General features: G+C 45.4%; 1 protein-coding gene across 1 annotated transcript in view; it reads right to left on the bottom strand.

Moving 5' to 3' along the window:
* Positions 1–24,809, bottom strand: part of MNAT1 (MNAT1 component of CDK activating kinase) — a 204,420-nt gene that overhangs the window by 101,676 nt on the left and 77,935 nt on the right. Inside the window, exon 6 of the mRNA XM_006110770.3 lies at positions 17,827–17,952. Coding sequence (XP_006110832.2) covers positions 17,827–17,952 — 126 coding nt within the window. The remainder of the gene's footprint in view (positions 1–17,826; positions 17,953–24,809) is intronic.

Genomic DNA, 24,809 nt, shown 5'->3' with positions numbered 1-24,809 from the left:
CAATTTTGCAACACTGCTATCTAGTTTGTTTGTAAGATGAAAGTATTTGTATAGTATTGTTGTCTATGGGCTAAAATAATAGGAGCAATGCTCACAGCTCAGTTGATGTTGAACATTTTTTTGCACAAGACTTATCGACACCCTAGCCTTACATGAATCTTTCCCCCTCCCCTATGGACTCAAAAAGAAAGCGCCCTGCAGCTGCGTTTCTGAGGGGTGTGCGGGGCAAGCAAGGAAGCCTGCCTAGGGCTCCTCACTGCCTCCGTGGGCCAGACTGGGAGGCTTAGCAGGCCGGATGTGGACCACAGGCCATATTTTGCCCAGGTCTGACCTATGCCAATCCAATTGTACAATCAGGCCTTAAAATGCTTAAGATATTTTCCAAAGTGATTTTAAAAAAAACCCATAGTGCATATAGCTTACGCTGAATCAGAAAAAAGAATTAAGAACAGCTTTAGTTCAGGGTTGTGGTAGCTTTATAAAATTCATTAGATCCCAAAGTTACAACAAGGCAACTCGTAGACCAACTCAACATGCGGTGTTCATATCCCAGTCAAACCCTCACATGGTTTGGGAATGCTGTTGTACCTGTGTTATGGAGGTAATCAGACACACAATGCCACCTTGGTTTTAAAAGCTACAAAATAAAAATCTATGAACTGCAGCCATCCTGTGACGAATGATCCTTTGAAAATGCCATCCATCGATTCTAAACTATCCTGTGATCTATTTTAGATAGATTTTCTTCTAGAGAACATTTGCTTCTCCTGAAAATATTTTATTAATAGATTTTATTCATCTCTATAGTGAGCTACTCTTCCTACAAAAGCAGCGGAAGGGCTGCAACTATAGCTAATCTGATGTTTCTGCTCAACAGTCCAAGCTCAGGACCAAATGCTGTTCACTGTATTCACCTAAGCAATGCTATTAGCATCAGTGGACTATACAACCCAGCTCCAGTAGCCAAGGGAAGCAAAGCATACTTTGTTTTTGTCAGGTAAAACACCCTAAATTCAAGAGTACAGTTTTCTTCTGAAAAACAACAGTACATGTGGCATGTTTTTCAGCAGATCTGCTCCTTTTGTCTCTTCACAGGCAGATCCACTGATTTTGGTGAAACAAATTATATATTATAGTTTTTCACTCCGACAGAGCCAACATAACTAAATGAGTGTGACAAGAGAGTTTTGTTTACTAAGATCCAGTCATTACAGCTGAGCAAACTTATTGGCCTATATACATGCTAATATTTGTACATAAACAAATACCACTTTAGCAGTGTTAAAGGGCTTTAAAGTGGGCATAAATATATTTTACACTGAGTGTAGTGTAAATGTACACAATTTAAAGGAGAATCAGGCCCTCTGTCTTTAGTAGGCTTGCACAGGTGTAACAGGAAGACTTAACTTGGGACTACCAGACATTTATCACATTACTGGTGAGTGTACAGCTCCACTCCAGAGTCCAGGCTAAGTTTGCATGGTTGGTTGTGTGAGTGTGGGGAAGGGGGTTGGGGAGGGAGTGAGAACATCTTTATATTATAAAACCTCACTTTTGATATGGAAATTAGGGCTGTCAAGCGATTAGAAAAAATTAATCGCAGTTAATCGCATGTGCTGTCCCTTTGAAACGCTGAGGCGGCGTTTCAAAAGGGCAGCGCCACAGAAACCCGGAATCAGCTGGACTCCCCAAGTTTCCAAAGGGGGCACCACAGGAGCCCGGGGTCAGCTGGAGTCCCCAGCCGACTGCAGGCTCCGTGCAGCACTGCCCCTTTGAAGCGCCAGAGTGGCACTTCAGAAAGGCAGTGAAATGCAGAGGGAGCCAAGGATCAGCTGGAGAGCCCAGCTGATCCCCAGCTCCCTGTTGAGCTACCCCTTTGAAGAGCCACTCTGGTGCTTTAAAGGGGCAGCGCTGCATAGAGCCCGGGGTCAGCTAGGGACTCCAGCTGATCCCAGGCTCCTAATGCGCTTCCCCTTTGAAGCGGCACTTCAAAGGGGCAGCGCTGCATTAACACCTGCAATTAACGCGTTAATTTTTTTAAACACGTTAACACAGATAAATTGACTGCCCTAATGGAAACAAAATGAGGTACTGAAAATGCAGAACCTCACAATGCCATTTTTTACAGTTACTTTTCAGATTAGAACAGGGGTGGGCAAAAGGGCCCCCCCGCCAGCTGGATCCAGCCCGCCAAGCAGGTTGATTCGGCCCATGGAGGTTCTGCTGCTCCCCTGCCCCCAGGCCAATCAGCGCTTAGGAACGGGGGAGTGAATGGTGCTTAGAGCCAACCCTGGCTCTAAACGCCGTACCCCAGAGGGCAGGGAGTGAGAAACTTCATGCTCCCTTCCGCCCCCAGGGCAATCAGGGTCTGGGGGCGGGGAAAACATGCAAAGTCTCCTCCCACCCTGCAAGGAGTGTGCAGTGCATAGAAGTGCCACGCACTCCTTGCAGGACAGGTTCAGGGCAGGAGGAGACTTCGCGCGCTCCCCTTGCCCCCAAGTCCTGACTAGCCTGGGGGCAGAGGGAGAGCATGAAGTCTCCTCCTGTCCTAAAAGGGGCAGTCAACCTGGGGATGGAGGGGCAGTGCACGAAGTCTCTCACAGCCAGAGGTGCAGGTGCCGAGACAGAACCGGCAGCTGTTCTGTTGGAGTAAGTGGGGGAAAGACTTCACACACTCCCCACTCACAGGCCAATCTAAAGTGGCCCCCGGTCAAAAATTATTGCCCGCCCCTGGATGAGAACCACTCTTTTAGACTAACAGCAAACTACCAGATCATTAAAAGATACTATCATCTGCAGTGGTTTATATACTTTTTCACCTAACATTTGATTTAAAAAACCTATATTAAGTCAACATAAAATATCTAATGTTTAAACACTCTGATATATGAGCAGTTAGAATAATCACAGAACTAATTAAATATCTGAAACATTAGTCTGTAAGGCTGGCACATACAGAATATGATCTGATGACATGATGACAGACTGCTTTTAAATACCATGTATCTGACTTACACTTCAAAAACCAGATAGTTCAAAACATTTAAATGCAGCTATGCATGTTTCTGCCTGATCCTTCACAAAGCATTTTTAATGCCACTTTATTCCCCTAAACTTTTTGTCTATTGTTGCTAAGTGTCCTGCATCATAATGTTCAAACCTACGGGCATGTTGCTACATATTGAATACATTTTTTAAATGCTGTTAAGACATAAACAACATTTAAGCCATGGGGTTTTTCAGACAAATGGCAAAAACCTAGACTCCAGCCCCGAAGTACCTCATTGTAATCCACCATTTAGTTTTTACAGATATAATAAAACATTCCACACCACCATATTGTTTCTTTAATGAGAGGTTGAGTTTTGAAGGTCAGAATTTCCCTTATCTCTATGGCTTTTTGAAGCTGGTGTCCACCTTTCCAAATCACTGCAGTTACATTATTAGAAACTGCAGAATTGGCACAACATGCAACATTCTTCTCAACATGTTTTTCCTGAGAAAGCACAAACATAAGGGCCAATTGTAGCAGTGCAGAGCAACCAGAATTCCACCCAGTGTCAATGGTACCTGCAAGTGCTCAACACCTCTAAAAATTGGCAGTTCACCTCTTCTCATAACTCAGTCATCTGGCCAAGTCACCATTGTTGTTACCCCAAAAGTCCAAACACGGGCTACGTCTACACTGGCATGATTTTCCGAAAATGCTTTTAACGGAAAAGTTTTCTGTTAAAAGCATTTTTGGAAAAGAACGTCTAGATTGGCAGGATACTTTTCCGCAAAAAATACTTTTTGCGGAAAAGCGTCCCTGGCCAATCTAGACACGGTTTTCCGCAAAAAAACCCCGATCGCCATTTTCGCTTTTTTGCGGAAAACAGTACTATGCTGTTTACACTGGCCCTCTTGCGCAAATGATTTGCGCGAGAGGGCTTTTGCCCGAACGGGAGCAGCATAGTATTTCCGCAAGAACACTGACAATCCTACATGAGATCGTCAGTGTTCTTGCGGAAATTCAAACGGCCAGTGTAGACAGCTGGCAAGTTTTTCTGCAAAAGCAGATGATTTTGCGGAAAAACTTGCCAGTCTAGACACAGCCACTAAGTTACAACAGGTCTGCACCCGACTTTGGGCACTTTAACCCTCGGACACTCTTTGTTCAGGTCTTCGCAATGTCCTTGTTCACAGATTTAAGGGGATATCACACCACCTTTTCTGATAGCTGATAGGGGAACTAAGGACACCCCTCCTCCCCCCCACACACACACACTTCACTTCACTCCAGCCCAAGTGTGATGTAGTGGGTGTGCTGTACACTCTGTGGCCCTGGATCCACTCTGATTTGGCATTCACTGGTTGCTGTGTTGTGCTGTGCGTGACCCCTACTGGCCTATGCTGGTCTGCAGAGAGTGAGAGTGTCTGTGTGTGACCCAGCAGGGGATGGTCCCTGAGGGAAGGCACATAGGCATGGCCCAGCCGCCTGACTCCTGGGCTAGGTGGTGGAACCTGAACAAAGGAAGGGGTGTGGCTGCCTGGGGACTGAGGGACGAGTTGCTGGGGTTTAGGGCCGTCTTGGCAGAGGGAAGCACGAAGCAAGCAGACTAAGTCCAGGACGGGTGTTCAGGGGCCTGTGAACACCTTTCCCCTAAGAGTACTAGGCTGTCTGCCCCGGCTCCTATGTCAACGTCGAGCCTATGCTGTGCTGTATCTCCGAGAAGCAAATAAACCTTCTATTCTACGGCCTGACAGAGTCACGTTTGGCTGTGGATGGGGGTGCAGGGTCGGGAGCTCCCCGATGCACCGTCACACCAAGCAACCAGACAAAGTCTCTGTTCTGACCTATCCCTTCTTCTACCCAGAACCCTACGGCCAGGACTAGCAGGGCTCTTTCCTGTAATCCCCCAATAAACCTGAGACCAAAAGGACAAACTTACACCAATATCCATGCTCCACAGACTTGTCCTTTCACACCTTAAGTTCTCCTGGCTATTCCTTCCCTGAATACCTCCCAGGTTCCTCTCCCTAAAAGTCCAGGCTCTCCCCTTTTATCAGAGCTTACTGCTGAAGCCTACCCCACTCCCACAGGCTGCGTCATCTATCTCCTGGTGCCCCTTGAGACTTCTCTAGTTAGGAAATGACAGTAGGGCCAATTCTCCCTCTGGGCTTCCTCCTGCTGGTCTCTCCACTCTTTAAGTCTCAAAGCATGACTGGGGAGTTCCTTTTCCTCCCTGCAACCCCCTTCTGCTCTAGGTTTTTTTCATGATACTAACCATCCAGCTCCCTCCCTAGCTGAGCTTCATCGGGTGTGTTGGTTGAACTCTCAGGCCCATGACTCTTTCATTTCCTGCATGGGAAACACAACCCATCACACTGGCCCATATAATGTACAGGCAGTCCCCGGTTACATACAAGATAGGGACTGTAGGTTTGTACTTAAGTCGAATTTGTACGTAAGTCAGAACTGGCGTCCAGATTCAGCCGCTGCTGAAACTGACTAGCGGCTGACTACAGGAAGCCCGAGTCAGAGATTCTCTGCCCCGGGCTTCCTGGAATCAGTCGCTGATCAGTTTCAAAAGCAGCTGAATCTGGACGCCTGGGACAGAGCAGCTGGGGCGCTGCCAGGTAGGTCTCCGCAGCGCCGCACCTCAGCAGTGACCAGCAGTGGCTGAAACTGACCAGCAGTGGCTGAATCAGGACGCCTGGGGCAGAGCAGCTGGGGTGCTGCCGGGTTGGTCCAGTAGCGCCGAGGAGCGGCGCTGCGGGACCAACGGGCAGCACCCCAGCTGCTCTACCACAGGCGCCTGCGAGAAAAGCCTGGTCTGCTGCGGGGGGGGGGGGGGGGGCGCACTAGCTGCGCCCCCCCCCCCCCGCACCCGCAGCAGACCATGGAGACGCGGGCGGCGGGACCGAGACGTGCCGCGTTGCCGCCGCCCGGGTCCTCCGCAGCTTTGCTCTGCGTCTCCCTGGTCTGCTGGGCCCCCCCACGCCCCAGCAGACCAGGGAGACGCGGAGCAGCTTTTCTCGCCCCGGAGGACGCGGGCAGCGGGACCTCGGCACGTCCGGGCGGTCCCACCGCCCGGGTCCTCCGGGGCGAGAAACGCCCCGTTCGTAAGTACGGATCCGACATAAGTCGGATCCGTGTAACTCGGGGACTGCCTATATCAACTCCAGAATAAACAGCTTCACACTGAATTTAACCCTGAAACCCTTAATACTGCGCAAGGGAGGAGAGGAAAGTGATGCTATTCAGGCGTCACCTTCTTCTGTTCCAACAGTCACAATAAATCTATATTCAAACAGTTTACATTTTCAGAAGTCTCATTTGCTTCAAAGGAGGTTCCTGGAAATACCACACTATTGTTCACGAAATGGGATTTGGTTATTGATGTCAGACATTTTTAAATGACATTGCCCAAGAAACAGCAATATAGGGATGTTAAACCGTTTATGCCAGGCCTGAGCAAAATACAGCCCGCGGGCTGCATATGGCCCACCAAGCCACCAGCTCCAGCCCACGGAGAAAGTGGGGAGCCCCAGGCAGACTCCCCAGCTTGCCCCACAGCCCCGTCACCATGTAGAAACATGACTGCAGGGCTCAGTTTCTGTTTTAAAACTGATGGGGAAGGGGAAGTTTTAGGAGCCACCCCGCTTCCCACACGTTCCCCTTGGCCAGTTTCTTGCAAAAACCAGCCAATGCGAGCTGCTTGTTGGAGTAACAGGCAGCCAAGAAGAATCATGTCCCCTTTCCTCAGCTCAGTTACTCATGAAGCATATGGCAGGCAAGCAGACTGGAAAACATTTTAGGCTCTATAGGCAGGCCGGCTAGTTTGGCAGCTGACAAGAAAGGCTCTTGGCCACAGCCTGCTTCTGGCACCCCAGCCCTTTCCTGCCCCAACTCTCCCCCTGCACCTCAACATATCTGTCCCCCTCTTGAATCCATACCCCCTCCCAGATCTGGCACCCCAATCTCCTGCCCCAGATCATAATCCCCTCCTACCCTAGGTCACAAACCAAACCTCTGTACTCCACTCCCCTGCCCTACGTCACAACCGCCTGCTTCATCCCAACTCCCTCCCAGACTCCAATCTCCCTCCTGCACCCCAGTCCCTTCCCCCAAGCTCCCTTCTGCACCCAACCTCCATCCCAGACCCCGCATCTCCTCCATTAATATCCTGGAAGAGTGCGGCCCTTGACCACTTTCCAAAATCTTGGAGTTGCCCCCTGTCAGAAATTATTACCCACCTCTGGTTTAAGCAGTAAGCATACCACTAAGCATGAGGCTTACTGACAGGCTTACTAGTTATCCAGCCTATTAACTTCAGCAGGACTTCACGGGGGTGCTGGGAAAGGGCATGAAGTTAAAAGTTTGGGTACCTCTGCTTTACAGTTTCCTTAGCCGACTTTCAAAATCCTCACTACCAAAAAGTGTTCCTGCACTGCTGAGTTCTGGTACCTACCTAGCCTGTCACTGAAACACCAGCGACATCCTGCTTGCGGGTTATGGGGCTGGGAAAATGGGGGGCTCTTTGCTGACAGACAGTAGGTGCTCCAACACCATCCTCCAGCTTCTTGAGGACCACTAACATCACTTCTCTCTCTGGTTTATAAAATGGTATAAAGATGCTTACATTCTTTATAAAGCTCTTCCCTATAAGGGAACCAGACCTCATATGGAACAAGTACCTGAAATGAACACCTGACCGCTTCTAAGCTATGACAACTTGAAGCTTCACTCTTCCTTTACACCCCTGGGTCCTTGAGCTGCTATAGGTAATATGAGAAAAGCTCACTCCATACCGGCCGATCAGGCAGCAAGGAGAAAAAAAAATATCTTTTCCACTCCATTAACAGGTGACTAGTGCAAGGCCCACACATCAAAAATCTGGTACTATGCTAATCTCAGGGGTGTAAAGTAGGGATGTAAAAGTGTAATTGATTAACCAATAAGCAAAAGCTTATACGCTAATGCTATAGACAACATGCATTCCCGCCCCTGCCCCTGCCAGTACATTTTTTAGCAGGCTGGCCAGCAGCACGGCTCAGTTCTGGCTCGCACCAGGTCCAGGAGCTCAGACCGCTCCCTAGACAGGGGTTGCTGCCACCCCGCACTGCTGCCTCTTTATCAGAGGCTGCAGCACAGGGCGATAGGCAGCCATTCTACATGGGGAGCTGGTTTTTAAACTGGCTCCCCTCGCAGACCAGCTCCCACCTGGCAGAGTCTTCTCGGGAGTGAGGCCGGAGTGCCCTGGCTGCTGGCCCCGCCCCCAGGGACTATAGAATAGTCGACTAACCAGTAAGAATTCATGAGGTTACTCGACTATTCAATTAATCGATAATTAACATTCCTAATGTAAACTGCCAATACAGGTAGGAGATGGAGATCCAGTCAGAAGGTCCAGGGTTATAGCCCTTTACTGAGTTCACAGGGGTCTATAGCTGACCTGAGCCCCAGTGGACTGCCCACCAACCCAGATGACATTATCTTCCCACCCCCAGCCATCTTCCTCTCCCAATGCCAAGGAATGAGGTGAGAGACCATTAAAGGAGCCTTAACTCCTTTTTCCTGCCATTCTAGGTTTTAGAGGTGTATCTGCTCTGCTCTCATGAAGCTTACCCGTGCTTAAAACTGGCATAAACTCTACTGAAACAAATCTTTATTTTTCTTGTCTATACTTGGGATTCATGCAGATGCATCTAGCCAATGGCTGGCCACTGATTGCTGCAACCTTGATATGGCCTACATTCATATTTGAAGTGCCTATTATATGGAGGACCTTAGCCTGTTAACTCTAATAAAACGGGTAGAAAAGAACCAGTAGATAAAATATCTTGCCTGCTAAAGGGTTATTGTGCCAACAACAACAAAATTTTTGTTCATGTTAACACCAACAAAATTCCAAACTCCTTACTTCAAATGTAAAAGATCACCAGCTCATAGCACTGTTGCATGAAGTGCTTTAGAGTTTTAAGTTGGTTCAGACAGTCATCTACCTTTCCAAACCATTTCTTCACTCCCCTACAACATTACACTATTCGTTTTGATTACTTGGATTGGAATTATCACCAATTAATAATTAGTGCCTGAACAGATGTGAACTCTTCTCTTGAAAAGACCAGCCCCAAGTTCTCAGTTGCACACTAATGTAAATTGAATCTAGATTTATTAATGGGAAAGGGTTCACAAACAGTACCACTTTGAACACAATAGATGTCTCGTATACTAGATTACAGGCAAAGGGCTCACAGAGGACACAATCAGAAGTTTACTGAAGTATCCAGTTCTTAACTTTGGGTCAGTATCTATTCACGTTCATGTATCAATAAAGATAGTAAGGTGTAAAGAAATCTTAGCGTCAGATAATCTGTATTAACTAATTTGTAAATAGCGCCTTTTAAATTTTAAAGAAGCTGTCTTTCAACTAATTATCTACAGTGTTGTTATAGAATAATGAGATAATCTTTTAACCCAAAGAAGCAGTTTAACATCTAGACGACAATATAACAATTGATATTGGACTACGGTAATTAAGTCATTATCTTCATACAATGCATTTTTGCTACAGGGAATCTTCAAAAATGTGTTACAACAAGTCAGACGTGCCTTTCAGTGCTGAACAAAAAGGTTTGCACATAACACAATATACTTTCCCCCAAGTCAACTAAAGTTTAAGAGGGTGGGGGAAAAGGGAAGTTATATAGGATGTTCTACAAACATCCCAAGACACCCTGTCCTCTTCAGTTTTGTTTTTCATTTAGTTGATTAAATAATAGACAAAGTGAGGGTAATTATTAATGAAGAGTCTATTCAAGTCAAAGGAGAAGCTTTTATGGCTGCATAGGTATGAACTACTAAGAAGCGGAACTTTATTGTGTGATCTAAAAGCTTCCCAAAAGCCCCAGTCAGAGGTTTGCACAATAGTAACTCCTTAAGGACTCGATCCTGCAAAGTGTGAGCAATTTGGCCCTGATCCAGCAAAGCATTTAAGCATGTGTTTAAACTTTGAACAATTAAATCAATGGGACTGCTCCAATGCTTAAAATTAAGCATGCACTTAGTGCTTTTCTGGGTAGGGGCCAAAGTCGTCATCATCCTCCAGGATTGAGCACTAAGTGGGGGCTAACAAACACTAGAGAAAGGAGTGTTCCTTCCCTATCTCCATGCAAGCAAGCTGCACACCATAAGCAGAGTAGAAATTAAAAGAAAGCACAGATTAAGTCTGACTGGCATGCATGCATCTCATGCAGAAATCAAATCTGTCTGAACTGTTTCTGCCTGAAGACAGACCAGTTGGAACCAGCCTATAAGGAATAGCACAGGAAGCAAACTAGATTGATTCCCTTAAAAAAACCTCTTTTGCTGTTTAGGCAGATTTTCAGAGCAGTACTTTAAGGAAAAAAATAAGACGATGCAGCAGCAGACCAATAATAATGGCAATTTATGAACATAATCACGTCACACAAATGAATGCAAACATCTGAAGCACAACATGCATCTATTTTGATCTGTAGATAGTAGAAACTAAATTGTGGGATTAGGTTTAATCCTCCCAATTCACATAATACCACGTGGCCGGGAAAGACTGAAGGAACATAAACAATTACAGAGTATCAGACGGATATTTCGGGGGATGGGGGAGAGAGGAGAGAAAAGTTGGTGCAAACCTCAGATACTGGTTCCATGAACTATAAAAGAAACAGACTGGAAAACAGAAGCAGCCACTGAACATTTGCTGGAACCTGAAGCAACAGAGGTAATAACAAAGTACAGTTAATCTGACCTTTGTTGAGGTCAAAGTTAAAACAAAAAAGTCCAACAAAATATAACATAAGCATGTTATTTCTAATTAGAATAATGCTGTGAGGGTAACATCACAAAAACATTATTCCCTCATACTTACTATGCTTAATTTACTACCAAGCTGCATTCAGTGGTTTCCTAGACATCCTGTGTCACCTGGCACTAAGCTTCACTCTTGAGAATTACTCTTCCTCTGACTTCTAGTGCTTCAGGACAGCATGCAACTCCCACGAACTTTGAACTAATTACAGTACAGGTTGGACCTCTCTGGTCCAGCACCCTCAGGCCCTAACCGGTCCTGAATGAGGGATTTCTGGCCTCCCACCACCACTGGCCTCTCTAGCCATGCTCTGGCTGCCAGCCTCTCAGCCAGCTTTCATCCTGCCACTGGCCACTCCACACACAGGGCTCCCACTGCTGCCCTTTCCCACCGGGCAGTCATGCTGCTGAGAGGCAGCCCCACTGCTGGGGTCTGGTCCTGATGGCAGCCCCTATGACTCCTGGCTCTGCAAGGTGGCTCCACTGGGCAGCAGCGGGGCTGCCGGGCTCCTGGCAATGCCACTACCAGGCAGCCCCACTCCCAGATCCACCGCCAGGCAGCCCCTCTATCTCCCAGACCCACTGCTGGGCTCTAGCTCTGCTGCCAGGAGGCAGCTCTCCTGCTGGGCTCCAGCCCCACTGGGCAGCACCGCCGCCTTCCATCCCACCAGACAGCATCATCTCCAGGCAGCTGGCTTTGCCATCACAGGGCAGCCCCACTACTGGGCTCTAGCCCCACTGCAGGGCTCCCAGCCTCCAGCCCTCCACCAGAACGCTCTAGTCCGGGAAGATCCGTCATCCTGCCAGATCACAGATGTTGCCAGAACAGAGTGTCTTGGTTTAGAGAGGTTCAATTGGTACATGATGACAGCACCCAGAATGAAACACCTGTAATATTCAGACTAAATTAAGATAAACATTGTTGCTGCGATTTAGTCAGAGAAAACCCAGGAGAAAGTTAGGGGTGAAATTGCTACTTCAGCTTACATTGTCATACAAACAAAAAGACTGACAGGAGATGCAGCATAGTTCAGTGCACAGGACACTAGTTTGGACCTCAGAAGGTTCCAGATTTATTCCCCCCTCTGCCACTGATTTTGTGTGATCATGGGTAAGTCATTTTACCTCTCTGTGCATCAATTTCCTTTCCTACCTTTTAGCTTGCATATTTAGGCCAACTCTGTACTAGACCCAGAAGCTCAGCTAAGGTACACAACTCCAGCTATGTAAATAACATGTATCTTAAGCCGAGTTTGGTGACATCTCCACAGTGGGAGGTTGATGAGAGCAAACACGACCGTCGACTTCCCTTATTCCTCATGAATCAAGGAGTACCAATGCAGACCAGAGGTTCCCTTGGCGTTTGATTTAGCGGGTCCTTACTAGACCCACTAAATCGAATGGCAGAAGATCAGTCTCTGGCAAAGTGCTCCACTTGGGAAGGAACAATCAGTTTCATACATACAGAATGGGAAGCGACTGTCTGGGAAGGAGTACGGCAGAAAGGGATCTAGGGGTCATAGTGGACCACAAGTTGACTATGAGTCAGCAGTGTGATGCTGTTGGAAAGAAAGCAAACATGATTCTGGGATGCATTAACAGGTGTGTTGTGAGCAAGACACGAGAAGTCATTCTTCTGCTCTACTCTGAGCTGGTTAGGCCTCAATTGGAGTATTGTGTTCAGTTCTGGGCACCGCATTTCAAGAAAGATGTGGAGAAATTGGAGAGGGTCCAGAGAAGAACAACAAGAATGATTAAAGGTCTAGAGAACATGACCTATGAGGGAAGGCTGAAGGAATTAGGTTTGTTTAGTTTAGAAAAGAGAAGACTGAGGGGGGACATGATAGCAGTTTTCAGGTATCTAAAAGGGTGTCATAAGAAGGAGGGAGAAAACTTGTTCATCTTGGCCTCTGGGGATAGAACAAGAAGCAATGGCCTTAAACTGCAGCAAGGGAGGTTTAGGTTGGACATTAGGAAAAAGTTCCTAACTGTCAGGGTAGTCAAACACTGGAATAAATTGCCCAGGGAGGTTGTGGAATCTCCATCTGTGGAGATATTTAAGAGTAAGTTAGATAAATGTCTATCAGGGATGGTCTAGACAGTATTTGGTCCTGCCATGAGGGCAGGGGACTGGACTCGACCTCTCGAGGTCCCTTTCTGTCCTAGTATTCTATGATTCTATGGTAAGTATAGATGTTTCTGTATGAGATGACAATGTATTTGGACAATCCAATCTCAGGTAATTTTTAATTGCATTAAATTGCTTCTAAAGAGCTTCACTCTTGGACAGCAAATTAAACAGATTAAGCTCTTTAAGCCTCTCACAGTAAGCCATTTTCTGCAGCCCTCAAATCATTTTTGTGACTCTTTCCTGTACATTCTCTAGTTTTTCAATGATCTTTTAAAAAATATGATCATCAGAACTGGACACAGTATATGTCTCACCCATACAATATACAGAAGTCATGCACCTCCCTACCTACCTATGCCGTTTATACATCCAAAAGATTGCATTACCTTTTTTTGGCTGCAGTATCTCATTTTCAGGGTCACTGCTTTCTAGGATATTGTTCCCTATTCAGTAGGTATGACTTGCCTTCCTTATTCCCAAATATGCAACTTTGCATTTGGCTATATTAAAAACACATTTTGTTTAAATGGGTCCAACTTACCAGTGATTTAGATATCTGTGTATGACTTCCCTCCCTTCATTATTTACCATTCTGACAATTTTTATGTCATCCAAAAATTTTTATTCAATGGTGACTGGATATTTACTTCCATGTCACTGATAAAAACACCAAGCCTTGTACCATCCCATGCAGAACCCCACAGAAAACATCCTATTAGAAGATCATTCCTTACTGATGACTTTTTGAGCTAAATTAGCTCGCTCTGAACCTATTTAACATGAGAATGATTTTTGTATGAAGTAATTTTTTTTTAATTTGAATGTTTTATGGTACTAAGTCAAATGCCTTACAAAAATCTAAGTATATTATTTCTATGCAGCTGCTTTTATGAAGTGTATAAATCTATTCTAAGAATGAGGATGATATTTTGTTTGACAAGGCTAGTTTTCCAGAAAACCATGCTGACTGACATTTGTTTCCTTTAATTCTTTACTAAAAGATTCCTTTGTCATCTTTTCCATTATTTTGGCCAGGACTGATGTCAGAATAAGCAGACTGTAGTTACCCATTTATCCATCTTGCCTTTTTTGAATTCTGGAACAATGTTAACACTCTTTGAGACTTTTAGAATTTCTCTAGTGTTCCAATATTTATTAAAAATTAACATGAGCAGACAACATCTCTCCTCAACCAACTCCTTTAGTACACATTGAAACTCTGAAATCCAGGACTCTCTGGTGCAGCAACATCCGTGGTCCGGATGTTGCTAGACCAGGGAGCCTCAGAGCCCAGGAGCACAAACCAGCTGGGAGCACCATCTCTCAGGAGCCCTGGCCAGCAGGGCAGCAGCGGCACCGGCAAGTCTCATCCCCGGGGAGCCCTGGCCAGGCAAGGCAGCAGTGGGGCTGCCAGCGACAAAAGCAGGGCAGCTGGCAAGCCCTGTTCCTGGGGATCCCGGTGGAGCGTGACAAAGGCGGGGCAACCAGCAAGCCCAGCTCCAGGGATCCCTGGCAGAGTGCAACAGAAGTGGGGCCGGCATGCTCCATCTCCGGGGCATGGCAGAAGCAGGGAAGCCAGCAAGCCCCATCCCCGGGGATGGGGAGAAGGGGAGGGGAGAAGCAGGACCAAGGCAGCTGGGGAGCTCCGTCCCTGGGGAGCCCCAGCAGGCCAGAGCCCAAGTCCAAGCCCTGTAGACTGAAGCCCAATGGCAGTGGGGCCAGAGCGGGGCCAGCTGCAGGGAGTGGGAGTGTCCTGCGGGGGGGGGGGGAAGGGGGGCTGTGGCAGGGGACCTCCCTATATCTGGCAAATTCAGGACAGGACAGGTCCTGAGGCTGCCCAGTAAGGGAGGTCCAACCTGTAGCTTTCTTTACACAGTCAACTTATAGAATTCCCTGCCGGAGAATGTTGTGAAGGCCAAGACCAGAACAGGGATCAAAAAAGAGCTAGATAAATTCATGCAGGATGGGTTCATCAGAGGCTTTTAGCCAGGATGGGCAAAAATGGTGTCCCTAGCCTCCGTTTGTTGGAAGCTGGAAATGGGTAACTGGGGGTGCATCACTTGATCACCTGTTCTGTTTATTCCCTCTGAGGCACCTAGCACTGGCCACTGTCAGAAGACAAGATACTGAGCTAGATGAACCCTTGGTCTGATCCAGTCTGGCCGTTCTTATGTTATGTTCTTCAGGCATAAGTTACCTGGGCCTGCGTATTAAAAATGTATATCCCTAGTAGATGTGCGACAGCCTTTTTTATTAGAAATGGCTTGGAAAGCACTTTCACATCCTCACTTAACACAAACATCATTCTGGTTCTTTCCAAATACAAACTAATAATTGTTACAGCATCCTCATGACACACTCCACGGTTCCGAAGTTCAAGAATTAAAAATACATTGGAACATTTTGTAGGAAAAAGGAACAATTAGTGTAACTATCCAGTTGGAACATTGCTAAACAAAGTAACAGGTTTTTTCTATTAATTCAACACAATCAAATATACGAGTTTGTAGCCTATACTAACCTGTCCTAATAAACTAGGACACTAATTAAAACAGAAGAAAACATTACATATCATAAGAATGCAAGAGAAAAAAAAAATCTTAGAGCTGACGATACTTACTTACTATTATTTGTCAAAAGCTGACACTATACCTGGTGCTGTAAAGACAGAGTATAATGCAAATGATGTTTGCAAAGAGGATCATGTTATAACTCAGGTTGTGTCTAGACTACATCCGTCTTTCGACAGCGGGATGTAAATTAGACATTTTGAAATTGCAAATGAAGCCGGAATTTGAATTTCCCGCGCTTCGTTTGCATAATGGCATCATGGCGCTCTTTCAAAAAAGCACTATTTCGAAAGTAAAACTGCAGTCTAGATGCGGTTCTTTCAAAAATAGAAGCCTTTTTCAAAGATTGGATCTTTGGAAAAAGGCTTCTATTTTCAAAAGAACCACATTTAGACTGCAGTTTTACTTTCGAAATAGCAATTTTTCGAAAGAGCGCCATGATGCCATTATGCAAATGAAGCTTAGGAAATTCAAATCCCGGCTTCATTTGCAATTTCAAAGTGTCTAATTTACATCCCTCTGTCGAAAGACGGATGTAGTCTAGACATACCCTCAGACACAGAGAATAGTTCGGACACCCATAGCAAAACAGACTGATGTCACAACGATGCAGAGTTGAGTGTTAGGAGGTTTTTTTATTTTGTCGGGGGGGGGGAGGGTTTAGGGTGGGGCGGTTGAGTATAACTTCTGGCAAGTCTCAGAGGGGTAGCCATGTTAGTCTGTATCAGCAAAAACAACGAGGAGTCCCGTAGCACCATAAAGACTAAGAGAGTTATTTGGACATGAGCTTTTGTGCATCTGACAAAGTTTGTTTTACCCATTAAGCTTATGCCCAAAATAAATCTGTTAATCTTGGTGCTACAGGACTCATTAATTTTTATAAATTCTGGGTTATCTGCTCAGGATTATTATTTGCAGAAGATGATTTTAGGATAGGCCTGGGCAAAATATAGCCCACAGGCCCGATCCGGCCCTCCAAGCCACCGGATCCGGAGTCCGGAGGAGGTGGGAAGATTCAGATGCTGCTCCCGCCCCCAGCACAATCCCATTGGCCAGTGTCTGGGAGCTGCATGTTTGAATAACAGGCAGCCACAAAGCCTCTTTGCTCACTCACTCAAGCACATGGCCGAGCAGGTAGAAACATTTTAAGCTCCCTAAGCCTTTAGCTCTGCAGGTAGGCAGGTAAGTATCCTGGCAAGAACTTGCCTCTGGCACCTCAGCCTCCCTTCCTCAACCCTCTGTCCCACACTCCTGTCCTGATACTCCACATGCATCCATACCCCCTCCCACATCCAGCACCCCATCTCCTGCCCGAGATCACAATCCCCTCCTACGCTAGGTCACATCCCAAACTCCTGTACCCCAGTTCCTTGCCCTAGGTCACAACTACCTTCTTTTCCCAAACTCTCTCCCAGACCCCATTCTCCCTCCTGTACCCCAATCCTTTACCCCAAGCTCCCTTCTGCACCCAACTCCATCCCAGACCCTGCACATCCTCCATTAATACCATGGAAGAGTGCAGCCCTCAACCACTTTCCAAAATCTTGGAAGTGGCACCTCCATCAAAAATTATTGCTCACTTCTGTTTTAGGAGGAATTTTTACAGTCTTTTCAGAGACCTTGGAAAATAGACGGGTTATTGAGGAGAAAGAGTAAAGACTGGTAACAAGGATTTGATTAAAACCAAATAGCTAGACAGGTTGCAGGTACATATTTTGGTTAAAAAAAAAGTTTAGATTGGAAAAAGAAAAGAACACTTATGTTGTGACAGCAAGAATGGAGCTATAAAACAGGAATGCTGACAGGTTCTGAATTACAACAAAACTGCTAACATTTTCTGCTAGAAAATACTCATCTCTGTTGTTCTCATTTTTTGAAAATGTGTGTTTTTATTGATGTGGCACTGGATTTCCAGATTCTCTCTCTCACACACAATCTTCTAATGCACACGGTAAGCAAAAGGAGCACCAGTCTTTTCTGAAGGCTCTAGAATTTTAAACTTTCAGAACAATTATATACAGCTATGGGGTAAAAAAGTAACTTTCAAAGGATCAATTACAGCACAACATTGCCAGGGCAAAACATGCAAAAAAATCTCTTACACTCTAACTACTAGAATGCCAAAGTTCTTGAATTGCTCTCTTAAAATTACACCAATAATTAGAACTATACTAATCACTGGTCTGCATGCTATGGTGTACAAGCCAAATGTAAAAGATCTTTTATAACTTAGATAGTTTTTCCTCAATGTTTTTGAAACAGTGAAATAAAAAGGAAACAAAGAGTCTTACCATTTTGATGCCAGTGGAAAATGTGACTGGTTTGACTGGTCTGGGTTTTTCCAGCTGCATTTCTAGCTGTGTAGCTCTGTCTTTATGTTGAGCTAAGAGCAGAGAGGCCGGGAGATGGGAACTTTCCTGTAAACATGTTCAAAACACAGAATGAAATATTCAAAAGAAATTAATGCTGCACATTCTTCAAAATTACAAATTGTGTCTGAAAAGGCCATCGCCAGCAGAAAGAGGTTACGCTAAATATTCTCTATATGAGAAACAGTTTACAGCAAACGATCACTTTCAGTAATAAGAAAAACCTGCAGCAGCCTCATAAATCAGAGTAATCTGCAAACAAGCATTTTTATAGAATCCACATTAAAGACAATAACAGGGTCCTTATTGCAACTGGCCAATGCAACCATATTTATTAAAATAAGAAAAAAATTAGAACTTAATCACAGAAGGAGTAGTACAAAGTAGTATAACTTGGATCAGATGTTTATCTAAGACACATTCTTTCTACAAATGAATTCAGACCAGTTTGAAATTGTTTCCCATTAGATTTCACCTGAGGCCGTTTGGAAATGATCCTTGTTCTGCCTTGCACAATGGCACTATTGTAAGTGCAACCAACAGCATATTTATTTTCTCCTTTACCAACTTATTTTTAGGGAAGCCAGCCAATTTTTAAAAAAAATATATAAAAGTAATAAAATAAATAGTTAAACTTGCTTAACTACTTAAAATCTTACATTTGGGTCACAGCAAAAAGACTGTTAACATGTATATACATACCACATTCCAAGGAGAGGTAGACAAATTATTAGCTAAATAATTCTGTGTTAAACTAGTCTGATGATCTCCATGAACCCTAAAACCCTCTAACTTCTCTCAACCATGGAAGCAGGCAAGGTAGGGGACAGGGGGAATCAGACCCGGTGATTGTCAGACTCCTTCAGTGCAGCACTGAATCTGCAAAGCACTCAAGACAGCGTATACACGTCTGCTCTGGGGAACCAGGTAATACTGCTTTGTGATGCAAAATTTGCTACTAACTTAAAAAACAACTGAACCCTCAAAGTCCAGATTGTGACTGTAATTATTTTATTTTAAAACTTTACAATAGAAATGTGACTATCACTGGGAGTTAGGTGCCTAGATTCCTTTGGACAACTAAAGCAGGGGTGGCCAACCCGAGGCTCCTGACGGAACTGGGACAGAACCCGGAACCGCTCAGGTTAGCCGCTCTCACAGCCGGGCCGCTGCGAGCCACATGAGTGCTCACAGCCTGTACTGTTCTGCTCACAGCCCCCAGCGCAATACGTCATATCCTGCACGTGCAGGCCAGTGTTCCAGGCTGCACATGCTAGCAGCCGGCTGCTGAGCGCAGGCAGCGGCTTCGGGACCCGAGCGTAAGGTTGCGGGGGGAGGGAGAGATGCCTGGCTCTGGAAAAGGGGAGGGGAGCATGGCATCCCAGATGCGGCGCAGCGGCTCTAGCTCCAGGACCCGAGCATAAGGTTGGGGAGAGGGGGATTGGGTTACAGCAGGGAGGGTAGGTGTCTGGCTCTGGGCAGGGGAAGGGAGGGGGATTGGGGTGCGCATGGCGTCCCAGCCAGCTCATGCTCAAAGCCGGCCACTCAGCACATGTGCCCCAGCGCCTGGAGGGAGACACGCGGCTGTAGCGCTAGCAGCAGCTCCGGGATCTGAGAATTAGGTTAGAGAGGGAGGAGGGGGACTGGGTTCGAGGGTGTGCCTGGCTTTGGGGGAGAGGAGGGGGACTGGGTTAGAGCAGGCTGCTTTTCCCCTCCCCTAAACAGCTGGTGCACTTCCTGAAATACCCGGTCTGTCGCTCCGCCAGGGACTTCCTTCCCCCCTGCTGCCTGCCTGGGTGTGCGCACGCGCGCTTGTGTGCGTGGAGTTGTCCCAGGACCACGTGCCACCTCCAACTTCTCAGGAAGCATGCAACTGTCATGAGGAGTAGCGTGCATTTCCTGAGAAGTTGGAGCTGGCATGCACTGCGCAGACAGGCAGCGGGGGGGAGGAAGTCCCTGGCAGAGCGACAGACCAGGCATTTCAGGAAGTGCACAGCTGTTTAGGGGAGGGGAAGAGCAGCCCATGTGCTTCCTGAGACCCGGGATCACCAGGTACTGGCCCCAGCTGTCTCGGTCCCCTCCCCTGGCCAGACCCACCACCACCACAAGTACCCTGCCCCAGCACCCACCAGCACCCTGTCCACTGCCCCCACCAGCACAGTTGGGGCCACGTTAGTGAACTTTGGGGGTTTTTGGAGGGGTTGTTTTTTTGCATTTCAGTTGTGTGGCCCTGACTGACTTTTCTGTGGGTCAGTGACCCCACCCCTGATTCAAAACAGGTTCCCCGCGCCTCTCATAATATAAGACAACACTGAAACATGTTGTGTTTGACGTAATATTTTATTTTAAAATGAAGCCTGGCCAATTGGGGCCAAGCCCCCATCTGGCCACAGCATCATAACACTCCTGCACACACACACCCAGACTCAAAACCTGACCCTATCATACACTGGAACCCCCTGTCCTAAGCCTCTCACATCCCCAAACTCCTGCACCCCCACATCCCCAGTCTTCTGCCACAACAATCCTGCACCATCCACACACTGCACATGTGTCCTGAGCCCATCCTACTCCCAGCCTCCCTGCCCTGAGCCCCTCATGCACCCCAGCCCAAACTCCTGCACCCTCACAGCCCCAAGCCTGCGGCTTGCTCAGCACCCCAACTCTCCACCTGAACCTAACACTCTCCAGCCTGCAACCCCCTCCCTGAGCCAGCATCCTCTTCTCTACTTCCTCCTGCACCCAAATTCCCTCCCAGAGCTTTCACCTCTCACCCCTTCCCAGTGCTTTTTTTGTAAGCCACAACAGCAGTGGAGACAGTGTGAAGAGCTGGAGAAAAGTTAAACAAAAACAATAAAAAAAAGCAACTGTGGGAAAGTGTACCAGCACCTATTTTCCCCCAGTGCGCCATGTCTTCGTGGCCTTGCCTTTTTTTTTTTTTTTTTTTTGGGCTCAACAACTTTGCCCCGACTCTTCATGCTGTCTCCACTGCTATTGTGGCTCTTCATCTGGACCAGGTTGGCCACCCCGAACTAAAGTGACAGAGAACCATCAAACTGTGCCTATACTTCTTATCTACCATAAGACTGATGCTCACTTTTCATTCCTTCTATTGTTGGTTATTCTCTCTCTCTCTGATTTTGTCTTAAAATAGATTGTAGGGGTTTCAGGACAGAGATTGTATCTCACAATGGGAATCTGATTGAGGCTGACAGATAAAACAAATAATAGAGGAACAGAACAGTCCTGCAAATATCCAGGCACAGGCACAGCATAAGGACTGCTCCCCTTCTAGATTACATGCAACTGAAAAGAGAATTTGGACCATCCATTTGCTATGCTAGGGCCTGAATCCTTGAGCACCTACACATCATCCAACACACTCACAGTCTCAGTGCTGCTATTATAGAGCAATAATTGAGAAGACCCTATCAAATGCTATATTTGTTTGAAAATTTCACATTTAATGTGAGCTATACAGGGAGGAGGTCTCCCTAGGCTTTTTGTCCTCCACCCATTTATCAAACGTTGGTTGTTTGTCTCATGCGACAACATGCTAACTCCTCAGCAGTTTCTACATTAGCCTAGGGATACAGTTCTGGAAAATCAGCACAGTGCCAGCAAACCACAGTGCTTTTGATTCACTGTTTCTCGTATCTGTTAAGCCCCACTGCCCTTTTAGTTAACTATCACTGCATAGCAGTAAAGAAATAGATATTCTAGATCAGATTCTCTAAACATTTACATACACAGTTGTCTTTTCACCTGTGAAAAACACACTGAAATCAACACAGCCATTCACATCAGGACTGTTAACCACGTTCATAAGTATCAACAGGATCAGAACCCACAGCTTGGAAAAAAAGGAGGAAGGGGAGAAGACTAAGGTGGCTTTAAGCTACCCTGGCATCTTCCTAGGTCTGGGAGTAGGAGATACTCATGTGCCTGGAAACACATACATACACATAATTAAGAACTATGAGGGGCTAAGTCAGAGAAGCCTGTCCCTACCTGCCTACAGGCAGCATCACAGCATGATGTACTTTATCCTTGCCCAGACATGCTGTCCCAGTCCCACTCAGCCTCTGGAAGATCCCCAACATAAAAGGGGTTGGAGCAAGGTTGTAATGCATGGGGAATTAATAACGTCTCTAGCACTATTAGTATACTACATGTTAATATTATACTTAAAAGACAAGTTCACACATTTTGCTCAGAATCAAGATCTGAAAGTTTGGAAAGGAAGAATTGCTCAGAAAAAACAATGAAGAGAATAAAGATTTAAATTACAAATGGCATTTTAGTGAAAAGTGGTAGCCATAGGGATATGAAATACTGAAATCTGTCTAACCCCGTATTGGGAGATGGTAGCATGGTACAACAGATAGGACAATGGACTAGGATTTGAATTCTAATCTTGGCTTGGCCATGGCCCTGCTCTTTGACTTTGGGACAATCCACTTCAGTGACTTTGTTTCCCCTCTTACCTGGTTTCTGACTGGTTTATGTAAATGGTAAACTCTTTGGGGCAAAACAATCTCTTACTATATTTATATAGCACCTAGCACAATGGCTTGAAGCCTCTAACTGCTACTATAATCCAAACAACCACCACAAATTGTGAAGCAGTCTTCAAACTTGCATTGAAGTTTGAACATTAAGCGCAAAATTCTTCTCTTGCTGCACGAGACCTCCTAATTCTACTATCTGTGTGCACAAGTTCTCTCTGTGACTAAAAATTCAGTAAAAGATTGGACAGCAGGATATTGGAATTGACATCTCATGCACATCTGATGGAAATATTTGCCCTACGTTTTTTTCTTATTGTTAAATCAATACTAAAGCAGGTTGGAGAAAGCACTGAAAGGTGTATATATTCAACTATTCTCTGTGCAACAATTCCTGAACATAGAGGGTGCATTAAGGAGAGACAAATTTAAAATTCATGCGTGAAATCCTAACCTCTGTAGAGTTCATGTGAGTTTTACCATTGACTTCAGCAAAGCCAGGATTTCATGCCATATGTTGTTGAAATGCATGCATCTTTATCTATAGTTCTAATAGTAGATTTTTAAATCCATTTTGACAATTTTTTCACTTTCTTTATGTCTTGTTTGTCTTTTCCATTTCTATCAATGAAAAAAATAACATTTGTTTGGCTTTAGTTAGCTTTGCAGCATAAGCAATATTTAGATTTCAGGTACTGCAGTGGGATGTTGTTTAAAAATAGCTGTATGCAGAGAAATGTTAGGAATTATTGCAGAAACTCATTTCTGCTGGTTTTTACGAAAAGCACAATTTTACAAAACTAAGTTTTGAGCCAAATTCGATAGTCCCCTTTAAAAACTAGACACGCTTTAAAGTTTTCTAATGTTCTCCCTCTGCCTTTAACATTACCTTTCTGTTTTAAAATTTTTAGTTATGTTTTAATAGCAATGCATATGCAATCAGAGTTAAATTACCTATTTTGGTCATGTTATAAAGATTATTTATAACTGCTCTTTTCGCAAACCATCTGGCAAACTGTATTTCCAGTAAAATCGACTGCTGGGTAAGAAAACAGTGTTGGCCCCTACTAAATTAAAAGTGTACTTTAAAGCAGGATTGAACACACTTTAAGTCAGAAACCAGTTCAAAACCCTTTTTCCAAGCCATTAAGGAAATATACTGAGTGTACAGTGGAGTTATTAATTGGCCTGCTAGGCAGACTATGCCTAACTAAGCAGATCATGAGCATTAGTACTTTAAAAGTTATAAGACTGTGCTGGATATAAGGTCTCACATTGTTGGGGTATTTCCCTTTCTGGTGAGATACATCCATAGGAGTAAAATAAGGGGCCTTTCTGAAACACATCTATGCTGATGGCTAAGAAAAATGGAACATCATCTCCTTTTAAAGGATCCAATAAAAGGCTGACACGAATCTTGGCCCTGGGAAAGGCCCTTAGCGCAGTCTCTAAAACTGTACAACGAACTCCTAATTCACCTAATGCCAACCTCTTTCCATTTTGATGAGTCTCCCATTGGGAAAAAGAAGAACTCTACATTCTCAGGGAGAGAGGGAGGAAGATACATCTTCATAAACAACCAGCAATAAAATGCAAGAGAACTGGATTAATGGAACTTTAATGTGAGAACCAAACCAACCAAAGCAAAGAAATTCTGAATTAAGGCTGAGGCAGCATCCTTAAGCTACCATACTGGCATAACAATAGGGTTCTTAATATTTATTTCCTTGCTTTTCTGGTTTTTCTCTGCCCATATTTTTATTTATAAAATGCACGTGCATACATACACATGCACACAATTCAAGACTCCCTAGTACAGCATATATGTAACAGTATGTTGAATGGTAAACCCAGATTAGATCACACATATAGGGCTCGTCTACACTGGCCCCTTTTCCGTAAGGGGCATGTAAATTTCACCTATCGTAGTAGGGAAATCCGCGGGGGATTTAAATATCCCCCGCGGCATTTAAATAAACATGGCCGCCGCTTTTTTCCGGCTTTTAAAAAAGCCGGAAAAGAGCGTCTACACTGGCCCCGATCCTCCGGAAAAAGCGCCCTTTTCCGGAGGGTCTTTATTCTTACTTCAAAGTAAGACCCTCCGGAAAAGGGCGCTTTTTCCGGAGGATCGGGGCCAGTCTAGACGCTCATTTCCGGCTTTTTTAAAAGCCGGAAAAAAGCGGCGGCCATGTTTATTTAAATGCCGCGGGGGATATTTAAATTCCCCGCGGATTTCCCTACTACGATAGGTGAAATTTACATGCCCCTTACGGAAAAGGGGCCAGTGTAGACGTAGCCACACAGTGTTCATAGTCTACCCTGTGCTCCCTAGATCACCATTGGATTTGGCTGACAAAGAATGATAGATTAAGAGGAAATCTAGAAGCAGTCCCAGAA

This window comes from Pelodiscus sinensis, chromosome 4 (assembly GCF_049634645.1).
Source record: "Pelodiscus sinensis isolate JC-2024 chromosome 4, ASM4963464v1, whole genome shotgun sequence".
In the NCBI taxonomy this organism is placed as follows: domain Eukaryota; kingdom Metazoa; phylum Chordata; order Testudines; family Trionychidae; genus Pelodiscus; species Pelodiscus sinensis.
The sequence above is the reverse complement of the archived record's forward strand: the minus strand, read 5'-3'. Positions and strand labels throughout refer to the sequence as shown.